A 14746-nucleotide genomic window follows, 5' to 3' on the forward strand; every position below is an offset into this window, starting at 1 on the left:
TATGTTTTGCTAGTAAGGAAAGTGCTCATTGCTATAGTTTTATTCTGGAGAAATTTTACTTTTATTAGCATATGATTTTGAGTGAGACTTTTTCTATACTATGTGCATGCAGGATCTTAATTTCCTGACATGGGATCAAACCCATGCTCCCTGAATTGAGAGCATAGAGTTTTAAGCACTGGCCCCACAAGGGAAGTCCCTAGTGAAAAATATTTTTGAGTGACTCATTTAATCAATAAACATTGAAAGATGGCTACAGATGTGACTCAGATATGTGGCAGGTAACTAGAATGCAAGTGTCATAAATTAGGATCTACATTATAAAAGAGATTCAGTGGGAATTTCAATGGAAAGAGGAATTTCCTTTTGATTCTGTTAAGTCAGAAACCATCTATGGAGTGTTCCACGGGGTTTGAGGTACGTGAGCTTGGCCTTGAAAAATGGATGGATACCAGGGAATATTTCAGAAGGGGAGGAAAATGTACATAAATACAGGAAAGCGTGGGTATTTTCAGCAAATTTTGACTGTCATTTTTTTATCCAAAGAATGGAATGTGCCACAAGGAATAGTGGGGAGAGGCAGGGAGCAGAGGAAGGTTGCTATATGCCTGAACTCTCTATAGCAAATTTATTATTTTTCTGGGTCATTTTGATTTTATAACTCATTTATTGTAGGACCTTCTATATTTAAAAACTTAATCATATCATCTTACTTCACTTTAAATGTCAGTATAGGTTTTCCTGCCCTTTTTGATAATCTAGGATTGTAGAAGATATAATTATGGAAATAATTTCTATGACTATGACTTTCACCAAAGAAACCCTCTTTGTCAGGATAGTTGGCACTATGACTTTAGCAGAATTTCCTAACTTTTAAATCAGGGTAAACTGGATGCTGATCTGCAAACCCGAACCTGCTATTTAGGACCCTCCTATAGTATGGTAATAATAGACTAACAGAAACCAAAATACCAATATTTTTTTCACTGAGTAGACAAGGTAGATTGGATTTTATGAACACAGACTCAGTACTGTTGCTATTACAATTATCACTCCAACATTCAAGTTATCAGGCCAAGCTTATTGTTTGTCACGTCCTATGAGGAAACAGCTGAGGCCAGGCCAGCAGGCAGAATCACCATAGCAGGATAGAAGCTAGAGATGAACCCCAAGGGAGAAGTGTATATAGCATAATCCTTGAGTTACAAGGTGCTTCATTGATTGAATAACTGCTTTGGAAAAGGATGACAACAGTAGCACATGAAATGCCCCAGTCATTGTAAGAACCTGCTCATTTTCCAAAATATTACAGATGAAAATGTGTCTTAGAATCAAGGAAAACAGCAAATTAGCCTTGTAAGTTAGAGGTGAGGTGGAGGTCAGAGACTAGGCTAAACTACAAGCCTCAGAAGCTGGAAGTCAAGAAACCAAGGCAAGGGTCCAGGCTGGATGGGAGAAATTGAGCAGGAGTTGAGGGGTCAGGGCACAGGCTAGGATCAGGGATGCATTGAGCACAGTATCCCCAGGGAGAGGACTCAGGCCAGGGTGCTAGGAATGCAGTCCATCCCCAGGTGGATGGCCAGTGGGCAGCCCCACGTGATTTGTCTTTGTGTGGCTTGGAGGGGCATGCCCCCTATAGGGCTTCACTGAGTGGTCAGATGAGGGCGCAGGCTGTCTCTACAGGTGAAGTAGGTGTTTGGGATTCGTCTGGGGGAGCAATACCATTGTCGTCATACACAGCCCTTTGCCCCTTTGATAGTCCTGTGCGGTGAAGTAGGTGTTTGGGATTCGTCTGGGGGAACAATACCATTGTCGTCATACACAGCCCTTTGCCCCTTTGATAGTCCTGTGCGGTGAAGTAGGTGTTTGGGATTCGTCTGGGGGAACAATACCATTGTCGTCATACACAGCCCTTTGCCCCTTTGATAGTCCTGTGTGCGGTGAAGTAGGTGTTTGGGATTCGTCTGGGGGAACAATACCATTGTCGTCATACACAGCCCTTTGCCCCTTTGATAGTCCTGTGCAGTATCACTTTTCTTTGTTATTCCCATACTACATTTCAGATGTCACTGAGAAGCAATCTTATATCTTTTGAGGACACCTATTTTTTTTATGCAACCTGATCTAAAAATGATCTTATTTTTGTTACATGTTGAAAAGCATCACATTAATTCCATGTATGGTATATTTATACTTTATTAAAAAAAATTCAACACCATATACATTAAAAAATGATGCTGTGAGCACAAAAATTATTATGCACCAAAGGACTTGTGTCTTATTTCTTTACTGGCTAAGTAAATAAATTTGCTAAACATCAGTAGTACAGTGCGGTACTCAGTAGATGCTTAGTACATTCTGGTTGAATTAAACAGGGTATTTGTAGTGTTTAAAGCGTTATGTTTAAACATAATTTGTGCATGCTGTCTGGTCTAAGGTCTGTTCAAGAGCATATGGTTATAAATAATAAGTTAGTATTTATTTTAGCAGAACCATTAGGACTTAATTAAGTCTAATATTTTGAATGCCATAGTTGATGTTTTGATATTATAATCCTCAAAATCTTTCTTTGATAGCCTCCCAAATACATAAAATGTTCTTAACATCTGTGGGCACAGGATTTAGAATGAGTCATCTCAGGTTCAAAGTGTGCAGTCCCAGTGTGTGCTTATCAACCGAGTGAGGTACTGACACAATACAAATGTATTGGAAAAGTATGCTTCATTTATTTTAATACTCTCAGGGACAAAATTTTTGTGAAGTTTTGTGAATGTGCAGGAAGATTTTTTTTTTTAAATGCATACATTGCAATAGCCCGCAAAGTAACTTCATTCTGATTCAATTTCATAAATTGCTACATGAAGAAGCACCCTCCAGTAGATAATACTCAGAAATCAGCACTTAATATGGCAGTAATGGTTATTGCTGTCATTCTTTACATCTTTAAAAATAATTAAGCATTACTGCACAGGCATTATAAAGTTCCCCTATCACCATTAAGAGGATATTTGAGGTTTGATGTAATTTAGTAAATTACATTATACAGTAGTTAAGGTTTTTATGTAGTGAAGTAAAATGCATAGTAGTTAAGCACACTTACCGTATAATGCATTGTACAGAGTTACACGTTCCAGCTGCTGCCAGCTTTGTTCCAGTGTCATGATTGCTTTGCAGGCTGATGTTCCTCAGGGAGTGATTCGAGTACAAGCTCCCCATCTTTCGAAAGTTTCCATGGCAATACAGCTAACTGAAGAACTCAAAGCCAGTGATGTACTTGCCAGATTTCTCAGCCAAGAAAGGTAGAGGCCTGTTTTGTTTTAATTATTGCATGGTATCACTCACTTGCTCTCTCTCCCTCCCCGCTTTTTTTCTTTTTTTTCTAAACGATGGCTGGTGTGAAGGACTTAAAATGCTAGCAGAAGAGAAAAGGAGACTTAAAAATAATACTGTTGCAATGAGTCGAGTTCATTGCATGTAGTTTGTGTTCAAGTTGAGCCTGTTGCAGGCAGGCGGTCTGAGCATTCCTTCACTCTGTCTGCAGTGGACTTGGCACATGACACTACTCAGTAATCTTTCCAGAATATGGTGATTGGAGGTTAATTACTATGTGTAGTCTGTTAGGAAAATCACTAATTAGGATACAGTGGGATTAAAACAAAAGATACAACTTTTTCAATGAAATATAATGAATACAAAGAAACGCTTAAATTTTAAGACGGAAGGTATAAAGAATTCAGAGGGAACAGATGGCCAAAGGAGTTCTGAAGTCACAGGTCAAAGCACACCCTCCTCAGTAGAGACCACCACGTCTTCCCCTCTGTTATGGGGCTGATGAGGCAGGAGGAGTCTTTTGAAAGCCATTGGCATCCCTTTTAAGCTGGAGAATAATTGCTTTACAATGTTGTATTGGTTTCTACCATACAACAAACAATGTGAATCAGCCGTAAGTATACATATGTCCCCTCCCTCTTGAACCTCCCTCACACCTTCCCAATACACACTTTTTGAGACATGTTTGAGATATCTTTTCTTGAATTTTGGAGGTTCAAACAGGGTATGGATATTTCAGTGTTCAAATTCTTATTTTTAGCTAAAATTATATTTTAATGCTTTCCTTTCTCATTTCCACTTATTGAAATAAATAAATCTAACTTTTTTTTTTAAAGTCAGAGACCTCAGAGGCATTAGCTGTTTAGCTTCTTTATACTGATTTCATCTCCAATAGAATTTAATCTCTTCATTCTTTCATTCAAGTTTTCTGTCAAAATTTCTCCAGTTTTAATACAGAACTGCATGTATTTAATATGTCTCTGCTCTGTCTATGGCCCTCTGCTAGATGTTGAAAAGGGTATAAAAAATATCTTAAAGTGTCTTCCCTTGTGGTTTGTAAATTGGAAGAAGACATGAGCCTGTGTAGTTAACAGATGGTGATGAAATAAAAGAGAGGCTTATTGGTAATTCTGGGCTTAAACTTCCCTCTCAACCACACTCTGAGGGAAGTACTATCATTACCTCCATTTTACTGATAAGGAAACTTGAGACTTTCAAGGTCACTTGTCACCTGGGTGGTGGAGCTAAATTCTAAATCTGGGGTTTGTCCCCAAAGGAAGTCCTTTAACCCCTCTGTTTATTGACTCGGGACCAAGAGATCATCATGGATCTGGGGACCACTGATGTAGAGTCTGGGAGTAGATGGACTTTGAGGGGATTAATTCCTGGACCAGTTGGAATTGGTGTGTGTGGGGGGGAAGGTTCTGGGAGCAGTTGGAGTTTCTTGGATGTCTTTGCTCCCTAAAAGGTCTCTCTGCCTCGAGGAAATCAATCCACTTCCTCTCTATTCCCTGAGCTGACCAAGTAGATGCCATTCTTCCCATTGGGAATGGCTTCCCATTCTCTCCCAAAGTGTGTACCTGAAGATCTGGCCAGACTTCAGATATAAGCAGCTCTTCCAGGCTAGACATAGTTTAATTTATGCAGTGTTTAGTTGCAGGACCCAGATGCTCAATTTAATCTGCAGTTGTGCTCCTCTGCTTGTAGGTAATACAAGGTGTGACTCTGAAGTTGTATAATACACTCCACTGTGACTTTTATAGTTAGGGTAGAGTAGGATAATGGTAGACATATTCTTATAAGAAAGTACCAGTTTTGTGACAATTGCCCTTTGTCTATTTGGATTTACTGTTCGTGGTGCTTTTATTAAGCAAACATGTGCTACCCACGAAAGCAGAATCCTTTCTTCTACCACCTCTCCTCTCCCCTCCTGCTCCACCCAAAGAGAGGTCTAGCAAACTTCTTAGTCCATTTGCCTTTTCTCCTCCCAGTGCTCAGCCCTTTCTTTTATGCTTGGGGATGCTGGAACCAGATAATACGGATCCAAATACTAGATTTTCCTGTTTTATGTTAGGCTAGTTTTTATCATCTCTGTAAGTCTCAGGCTCTTCATTGTAAAAATGGACCCACGTTATAGCCGTGTGATAATTAAATAGGAAAATGACCATGAAGTACATAGTATTATCTGTCTGGGCCATCTAATAAGTGATGTTTTCAATAAATACTTATATGTATCTTTTCTTCCGTGACTTTGCTCTCCTTCTTTGCCTTCCACTTGTACAGGGACAGTGGGAAACCCCACTTCCCTCCATCCTTTTCCTCCCCTGCTTTCTCTACTGAAGCCAAGAACACACAAATGACATAAAATAAATGTGCAATAAATTATACATTCATTCGCCAGTCTTTGGTAATAGCTGTTGCCTTTTCTTTAATTATGGATTTGTTGATTCGTGTTAAGTGAAAGGTAATGTATACCAGAAAATCTAGTTTAGGTTTCTTTAAAGTAAAATAAGGATATAAATATTGGAGAGGCAATCTGAGAACAATAACCTGACTAGATTTTTTTCCGTCTCCCAAAACATTCCATTTGGTTTTCGTAAAAATAATGGCTCTCATTATAGTTTATCAGGTTATATGCTGTATTAAAAATGAAAATGTAATTATTAAATTATTTAATTTCAAAAATAAGCATACCCCAGTTTGGAAGCAAAGTGAGCTGTCTCTTGGTCAGGATATGGCTCAACAGGGAGGATGGTAAGCGCGAGAACTCCCATAGCCCTGAGTGGTCAGGGTGCTGTGGACAGCAGAGTAGATGGAGCTGGGTAACTCGAGGGGCCACTGAATGGTTGATTAGGAAAGCTTCTGCTGTATCACATCTTTCTGCTGGTTTGGGTAAAAGTCAGCCCTGGTTTTCCCTTGTCAGTTCCGGGGAGTTTGTCCTCCGGTCCTCGGTCAGTGGTTCACAAACCCTTCTGTGCATCAGAGTCTACCAGAGAGTACTTAAAAACCAGATTCTAGGGCTTGACCTAGGCATATTAAATCAGATTTTTGGCAAGTTTTCCAGATAATAGAGATGTTTGTAAAGCACTTTATTTTGCCACTGTTAAACCTAATGTTCTGGAGACTTTACTCTTCGAAGAGAGTAAACCTGTAGATGCATTCTACTTGTAAAGTCATCGTAATGAGTGTTTGGTTCTATTTTGAGAGCATTTACCTCCCATATTGGGACAGTTAGCACAGGGAGGCTTATGAACTGCGCTATATTCTTTATATTCATCTTGTACACTATTAGAGTGATCAGCACAGCAAACCTGCGAGAAATACTATTGAATAAATGCAATGTGCAAACATTTCTTCTTAGAGTTTCATGAGGACCTTTTTGGCCCCTATGCAAAATAGATGACCATATTAATAATTTTATGGACAGCTAAAATGTTACTTTTCTTTTTAACTTTACAAATTTAGGTACTGATTTATTATTTCACCTTTGGATGTACGATTCCATTTGTTTATTTTAATTTACAGGTGTGACATTTTTATTACTGTTCAACACATTTAACAGATGGGAAAATACAAACGTGTAGATAATTACAGTATGTCTAAGTTATGAATTTTCCATACAAGCTAGAATTCCCCAAGCACATTAAAGTGATTTACTTGCAAGCTGTCTGATGATGCAACTAATCAGTTTGTTTTGTCCCTGCTAGTGGAGTTGCCCAGACTCTCAAGAATGGGGAAGTTTTTTTGTATGAAATTGGAGGAAATATTGGTAAGCACATTTTTTTTTAATCTTTTATTCCATATGCTTATTTGACATTGCCAGTGGTTGTTTTTTATATCTTTGGGAGAGAAAAGGAAATTTGAAGTAAAATATAACACTCTGTAGACAGTTGATGAGTACTATAGTTGATGAGATTTTTTTTTTTTTTTAATGGTCTGGCCTTTCTGTTTTGGCTCTTTTAGAGCTCCTTCTATGTGGACCTTGAGCCAAAGGCAAGTTCCCTAAAATAGAAATAATTTCTAAAATGGTTAATGAATTTTTTCAAAACCTCTTTCTTTTTTATATGCTGATAGGTAGTAGTAGTGAAAGTCACTCAGTCGTGTCCGACTCTTGTGACCCCATGGACTCCTCTCTCCATGGAATTCTCCAGGCAAGAATACTGGAGTGGGTTGCCATTTCTTTCTCCAGGGGATCTTCCTGACCCAGGAATCGAACCCAAGTGTCCTGCATTGCAGGCAGATTCTTTACCAACTGAGCTATGAGGGAAGCCCTTTTATATGCTGAAAGCACATCTTAATAAAGGGAGTGAGCTTATTTAAGACCAAGTTGATACTTTTATTATGGTATAGTATTGGGTATTTTTTAGTGAAAGCAGAAGTTATTTTGCCATTGTTGATTGCCTGCTACATAAAACATATATGTATACATACACACCTTGGTACCTTATAAAATAGAAATAGGATAAATGGATTAGTTTTGACCATGTCTCATATTTTATTTGCCCACTTATAACTATCAATGGGTGGTACTCATCTTCTTATTAAAATTTAAAGTAAACCTTCCTTCTTTTTTTGATCCTTAAAATGGTAAGAGTAAAATTGTCAACAAATAAATTCAAAATAGTCATTGAAAATACCTTAAGATAAGTTTTGTAGAATTCTTTTCTAGGACTTAAAAAATTTTAGTAAATATTGAAACTTGAATTTAAGAATATCAAGTTTCCTTCAAAAATTTAAATAAGTCACAATTCCACTAGAAATCTGGATTGTTAACTGTGTTAATCAAGTATTAGTATATTTATTTGATTGTGCATTTTGCTATTAGATATTGGGAATTAAGCATGGTTTCTTACTTAATAAAGGCAAATAAACTTTTAAGGAACCATTTAAAAGCCCATCACAGACAGTATTTTCAACTTCCTAACTTCATTTGAAAACCTGTGCATTTGGAGAAGGACTACTCAATTAATTTTTCCATTATTGGCCCAAGCCTTATAATATTATGGGAGGTGGGAGAAAATGATACCTATTTCAAAGTGTAAGACTCCAGAGTTAAACCACGAAGCTTAAATTTAAAATTGCCTCTCTATCTCCCCAGTCACTGTATCACACTGATGTAACATCTCTTTCCTAGGGGAACGCTGCCTCGATGACAACACTTACATGAAGGACTTATATCAACTCAACCCCAATGCTGAGTGGGTTATAAAGTCAAAGCCATCATAGAAGATTTATGCTGAAGATAGCCAGCCATAAGGACTCCCTTAATCATACTTGCTGGGTCAAGAGTGTAAATAAAATAAATGGTGGGACTCTTATTATTCACATATACCCTATTCTTGAATAGTGACACACTGAGCCTTAAAAAGTTCTAGATTTGTGCTGCTGCCAGATTATGTTAATTATTATTATTCATATTAGAAAACATCTCTGGAGTGAGAAGAAAGGAGCTAAATTAGCTTGTAGGCTATTTTCATCCACTCCGTGGAATGTGTCCAGATGCGACATCCCTTTTTAATATGAAAATATACTCTCTTCCCCCTCTTTTTCTGTTCTAAAATGATATATACAGTAATAATGTGCATTTTCACCTTTCTCTCCTCCTGACACCTGCCTTCCCCCAGATGGGTTTGTTTTTCAGCCGGAAAGGTAACCAGGATCAGGTATGGCAAGATGTGAAGATAGTACCTCTGGAAACGGACTGAGTTCAGCAATATTTCTGTCTCTGTCGTACATTAATATTCATCTCTTTGAGTCATTTGTTCAGACAGTGGCCTCCCACTTCTTAGTGCTGTATCACACAAAGAGACTTGCATTTTGTTTCAGTTCAGCTCACGTATGTGCTCAGAACTGTATCTACTATCAAGAAAACAGACCTGTCAGAAACTGCCAATTCTTACTGCACTGTTTAAGACTTACGTATTCAGAATAAATAAAATACATCCATGTGGAATAACTGGATTATGGATAATGAAAGAGTGGAAGATCAGTTCGTGTATGCTGTAGTCTCCTAAATGAAATTTAAAAAGTCATATAGCTGGCTTTACCTATTGTCGTATTAGCAGTACAAATACTGTAACTGGCTTTACCTGTTGTCATATTAGCAGTACAAATACGTGCAATAGTGTGATCCAGTCGTTGAGAATGTATTCTGCTGAAAGAGGGATCTTTTTTTTTTTTTTTTTACTTATAAAGGAGTCACAGGAAGAATTATTCTTCTGAGTATGACACCATCATGTGAACAAGCTTTTGTTTGTGTACTTATTTTAATCAGAGCAGATTTACTAAAATGCTGTGGAAAGACCATTCCCAGAAATTTTCATGCACAAACCATTATAATAAGAGATGAGCCTCCATACTGTAAACAAGAGGAATGAAGTGAGAGAGAAATGTTCCATATTTTATACGTTTAGAGTGTAGTGAATAAAAGTGATGTACATGAATGTTGCACAAACTGTGTTTATGATACTTTTCAGTAGGACTTTAGGATAGGAAACATTGCACATTCTCAGAAGCTCTTGATGTCACTCTAATTAGGAGGGGAAAATGCTGCTAATGAGAACAGTCAGAAATTTTTAATTAAGAGCAGCCTGTGGATATGATCACTTAAATACCTTTGTGATGATTTGTGCCATTGCTTTTTTATTTAAAATTTTTTTTATAATTAAATACATTTTTCTAAATTATCTTTTCTTGGAATTTATTACATTTAACCTGATGTGTTCATGAGTATAATAATGGGCTATTCTTGTTTTTGTTAAAAGCCACTTCTACTCTTTTATTTCTCCTATTTACTGCTCCTGTGTTGTTTTTAAAGTGGGAAGACACATGGAAGGTATAAACTTGCTTCCTTCCTTAGGTTTTTCCTTAGGAAATTTCTATTCTTTCAGTTCAGTTCAGTCGCTCAGTCGTGTCCAACTCTTTGCGACCCCATGAATCACAGCACACCAGGCCTCCCTGTCCATCACCAACTCCCGGAGTTCATTCAAACTCATGTCCATCGAGTTGGTGATGCCATCCAGCCATCTCATCCTCTGTCGTCCCCTTCTCCTGCCCGCAATCCCTCCCAGCATGAGGGTCTTTTCTAATGAGTCAACTCTTCGCATGAGGTGGCCAAAGTATTGGAGTTTCAGCTTCAGTATCAGTCCTTCCAATGAACACCCAGGACTGATCTCTTTTAGGGTGGACTGATTGAATCTCCTTGCAGTCCAAGGGACTCTCAAGAGTCTTCTCCAACACCACAGTTCAAAAGCATCAATTCTTCGGTGCTCAGCTTTCTTCACAGTCCAACTCTCACATCCATACATGACCACTGGAAAAACCATAGCCTTGACTAGACAGACTTTTAGGGTTTTTCAAAACATGTTGTATTTTTCTCTTTCTGATTTTTGACAGTGTAAACCCATACAGCGTATTAAAAAGCAAAGACATCACTTTGTTGACAAAGACTCTTACAATCAAAGCTATCGTTTTTCCAGTAATCACGTACGGATGTGGGAGTTGGTCCATAAGAAGACTGAGTGTCACAGAATTGATGCTGTTGAACTGTGGTGCTGAAGGAGACTCTTGAGAGTCCATTGGACTGCAAGATCAAACCAGTCAGTCCTAAAGGAAATCAACCCTGAATATTCATTGGAAGGGCTGATGTGGAAGCTGAAGCTCCAATACTTTGGCTACTTGATGCAAAGAGCTGATTCATTGGAAAAGACCCTGATGCTGGGAAAGATTGAAGGCAAAAGGAGAAGTGAGTAGCAGAGAATGAGATAGTTAGATAGCTTCACTGACTCAGTGGACATGAATTTGAGCAAATTCCAGGAGATAGTGGCGGACAAGGTAGCAGAGCCGGTATGATATAGTCCATGAGGTTGCAAAAGAGTCAGATATGATTTAGCAACTGAACACCACCACCAACAAATATTAATTTCTCAGTGAAGTGTTTATTAACCTTTTTGTTTAATGAAGACAATATAAAAGGAAAATCAAGTGCTTAGAATGTAAGTTAGGAGTGAATAGATGATTTAAATAAATGGCTTCCTAGAGCATATGTCAGCCAATCATCATCACAAATACTACTCATGGCAGGAGACAGAAGAGGCTTTTGATAATGAAGAAGTACCAGCTATTGGCAAATAAACATGAAAATGCCATTTTATTTTTTGAGCCCTTCTTAGAATTCATGACCTGTGTTCACTGACACTGAACAGTACTGCATTTAAATAACCAAGAAGATGTCTATATACCCTTATAAAGAGGAGAAACTTTATAATGTATAGCCTCAGGGACTTCCCTTGTGGTCTAGTGGTTAAGACTTTGCACTTCCAGTGCAGAGGTCACAGTTTCAATCCCTGGCCAGGGAACTAAGACCTCCCCCCTCCAAAAAATAAGTATAGTGTATAACCTCAAATATAACTGCTCTGGCATTATCTCAAATGCTTTTTCTGTAATATTTTTCTAGTGAATTTTAAATCTCAAGTTAGGTTTTCTTTTTTTTTTTTAAGTCTTTCTTGAATTTGTTACAATATTTCTTCTGTTTTATGTGTTGGTTTTTTGGCCCTGAGGCATGTGGGATCTTAGCTGCCCAACCAGGGATTGAACCCACACCCCCTGCATTGGAAGGCAGACTCTTAACTACTGCACCACAGAAAATTCCTTAGGTTAGCTTTTATTTGTGTGTGAGGGGAAATTAAAACAACAGATGTATTTACTTTGCATGTTAAATATAACTTTTAAGTTACTGGTGAAAATTTGCTGTTGTTTGTAGAAAACTAGTTGACCTGTTAATATTTTGGAGATGTTTCCTCTTCTCTGAAGAGGGTTATTATGATTCTTTACAATTGAACAAAATTTACTTACTCCTGCTATAGAATTCAGACTAAACTCCTGGCTAGCACTCTTTAGGAAAAGCAATTTATTTTACTGACTTGATGGGATTTTTCATTCCTATCTTTTCCTACTTTTCAAGTTAGACTGGATTGTACTTTTTACCTCATTGTCCTGATTTCTCACCTATTGATCAGTAGGTGGCACTCTTGGTCAGGAATTCCTTTGCAGCTCAGCTACTGGAAGTTTTGAAAGTGAACCTGAGTTCATGGTAAGAGGTTAAGACTCAGTGCCAGGTATCTGCAAGACAATTAGGTAAGAACAGCATAGATCTCTTGAATCACTGTGAAAAGTGTAAATAGTGATTAGTGCCAGGGTTTTTACGTTCAGTCTGTTAGTCTGCTTTTATCCTTGTTGAGTGGAGGGGTGGGGTGGTTTCTGAGCCACAGTTAAATATTTTGTCAATGTCGTTTCAAGCGGAAGGATCATAATAAGAGGAAGACAATGAACCGGGAAATTCTAAAGAAGGACATAATGTCCTCTGTCTTTAGTATATATGTGCTTGTTTCTTCATTCAACAATACTCAGGTATTTACTGAGTCTCTACATATATGTGCCAGGCAGGGTCTACCCTTGACGTACATCAGTGAGGAGAAGAGCTCTGCTCTCGAGGTGCTTCCATTCTAATGAAAGGAGACAAATGAATTAATAAATACAGTCAGCCCTCCAAATCCAGAGGTTCTGTGGGTCAAAAATATTTGGGGAAAAAAAGAATCCAGAAAGTTTCGAAAAGCAAAACTTGAAAATTTGCCATGCTCTGGCAGCTATTGATATTTACATAGCATTTACATTGTAGAAGGTATTATGTGTTGTAGAGACAACTCAATATATGGGAGACTATACATAGGTTATATGCAAATACTGCACTGTTTTATATAATGTATAATACTTGACCATTTATGAATTTTGCTATCTTCCAGAGTCCTGGAACCTGTCCTCTGCTGATCAAAGGGGTGATTATAAATAAAATTATATAGTATGTTGAAAGGTTGTAAGTATAATAGAGACAGAAAAATGAAGAACAGGGTAAATATGACAGTTAATGGAAGAATAGGCTCATTCCAGTAGTAAACAGGGGGGTCTCACTGAACGTTTAAAAACTGAGCAAAGACTTAAAAGATGTGAAGAACTTGCCACATGGATATCTGGCAGAAAGCATTCCAGACAGGGAATAACCAGGACAAAGGTCCAAAGGCAGAAATGTGCCTAATTGACCAAAGATTAGCAAGGATGCCATCATGGCTGGAATGTAATGAGAGCCCCTGAAAATAATGAAGAGAGCACTGGGGTAGGCTGGGGACTGAGACCTTGGAGGGCCTTATATTAGGGTGACCGTAATTCATTCAAATCAAAATATTTTTGAGAGTGAATCAGGGTACTGTTATAGTGAGGGCAGTAGCTGTGGAGTGAGGAGAAGTGATCAGATTCTGTATATATTTGTGTAGGTAGAGCCTAAAGTGTTTCTAGTATGAGAGTGCATTTTCAATCAAGAATAAGCACAGTATTTTTGATGTGAGCAACAGGAAGAATGCAGTTTCCGACAACATCAATAGGGAAGGTGAACTCAGGCATTTCGAGGGAGGAAGGATTCAGGAGTCCATTGTGGATGTGTTGAATGTGAGATGCCTTTTGGACATCCAAGTGGCAATGTCAAGTAGGCAGTTATCTGTCCGAAGTTCAGGAGAGAGGTCTGGGTTGGAGTTACTGGCTTGTAAATGGGACTGAACCATGAACTTGCATGAGATTGCCAAGGGAATGAGTGTGCATGTAGTAGACAAAATCACCAAGAGGTGAGCCTTGGAGCTACCCAACATTAGAGGTGAGAAAAAGGAGAAGGAACCAGGAAAAAGACTGAAAAGAAGGAACCATTGAATTATCAAGAGATTATGACGTGCCTGATCACATGGACCATAGCCTTGTCTAACTCAATACTATGAGCCATGCTGTGTAGGGCCACCCAAGACGGACGGGTCATAGTGGAGACTTCTGACAAAATGTGGTACACTGGAGAAGGGAATAGCAAACCACTTCAGTATTCTTGCCTTGAGAACCCCATGAACAGTATGAAAAAGCAAAAAGATAGGACACTGAAAGATGAACTCCCCAGGTCAGTAGGTGCCCAATATGCTACTGGAGATCACTGGAGAAATAACTCCAGAAAGAATGAAGGGATGGAGCCAAAGCAAAAACACCAGCTAGTTGTGGATGTGACTGGTAATAGAAGCAAGGTCCGATGCTGTAAAGAGCAAAATTGCATAGGAACCTGGAATGTTAGGTCCATGAATCAAGGCAAATTGGAAGTGGTCAAATAGGAGATGGCAAGAGCAAACAGCAGAAGCTAGTGGAGGTGATGGGATTCCAGTTGAGCTATTTCATATCTTGAAAGATGATGCTGTGAAAGTGCTGCACTCAATAGGCCAGCAGTGGCCACAGGATTGGAAAGGTCAGTTTTCATTCCAATCCTGAAGAAAGGCAATGCCAAAGATGTTCAAACTACCATACAATTGCACTCATTTCACACACTAGTGAAGTAATG

General features: G+C 38.4%; 1 protein-coding gene across 2 annotated transcripts in view; it reads left to right on the forward strand.

The window, feature by feature from the left end:
• Positions 1-10016, forward strand: part of ARHGAP18 (Rho GTPase activating protein 18) — a 203408-nt gene extending 193392 nt beyond the window's left edge. For both annotated transcript variants that reach the window (XM_010834643.1, XM_010834642.1), the window contains exons 13-15: positions 3175-3299; positions 7038-7099; positions 8465-10016. In XM_010834643.1, the coding sequence (XP_010832945.1) occupies positions 3175-3299; positions 7038-7099; positions 8465-8556 (279 nt within the window). In that variant the 3' untranslated portion in view covers positions 8557-10016. The remainder of the gene's footprint in view (positions 1-3174; positions 3300-7037; positions 7100-8464) is intronic.
• The last annotated feature ends 4730 nt before the right edge of the window (positions 10017-14746 follow it).

Source organism: Bison bison, unplaced genomic scaffold, assembly GCF_000754665.1.
Source record: "Bison bison bison isolate TAMUID 2011002044 unplaced genomic scaffold, Bison_UMD1.0 scf7180017864035, whole genome shotgun sequence".
NCBI lineage: Eukaryota > Metazoa > Chordata > Mammalia > Artiodactyla > Bovidae > Bison > Bison bison.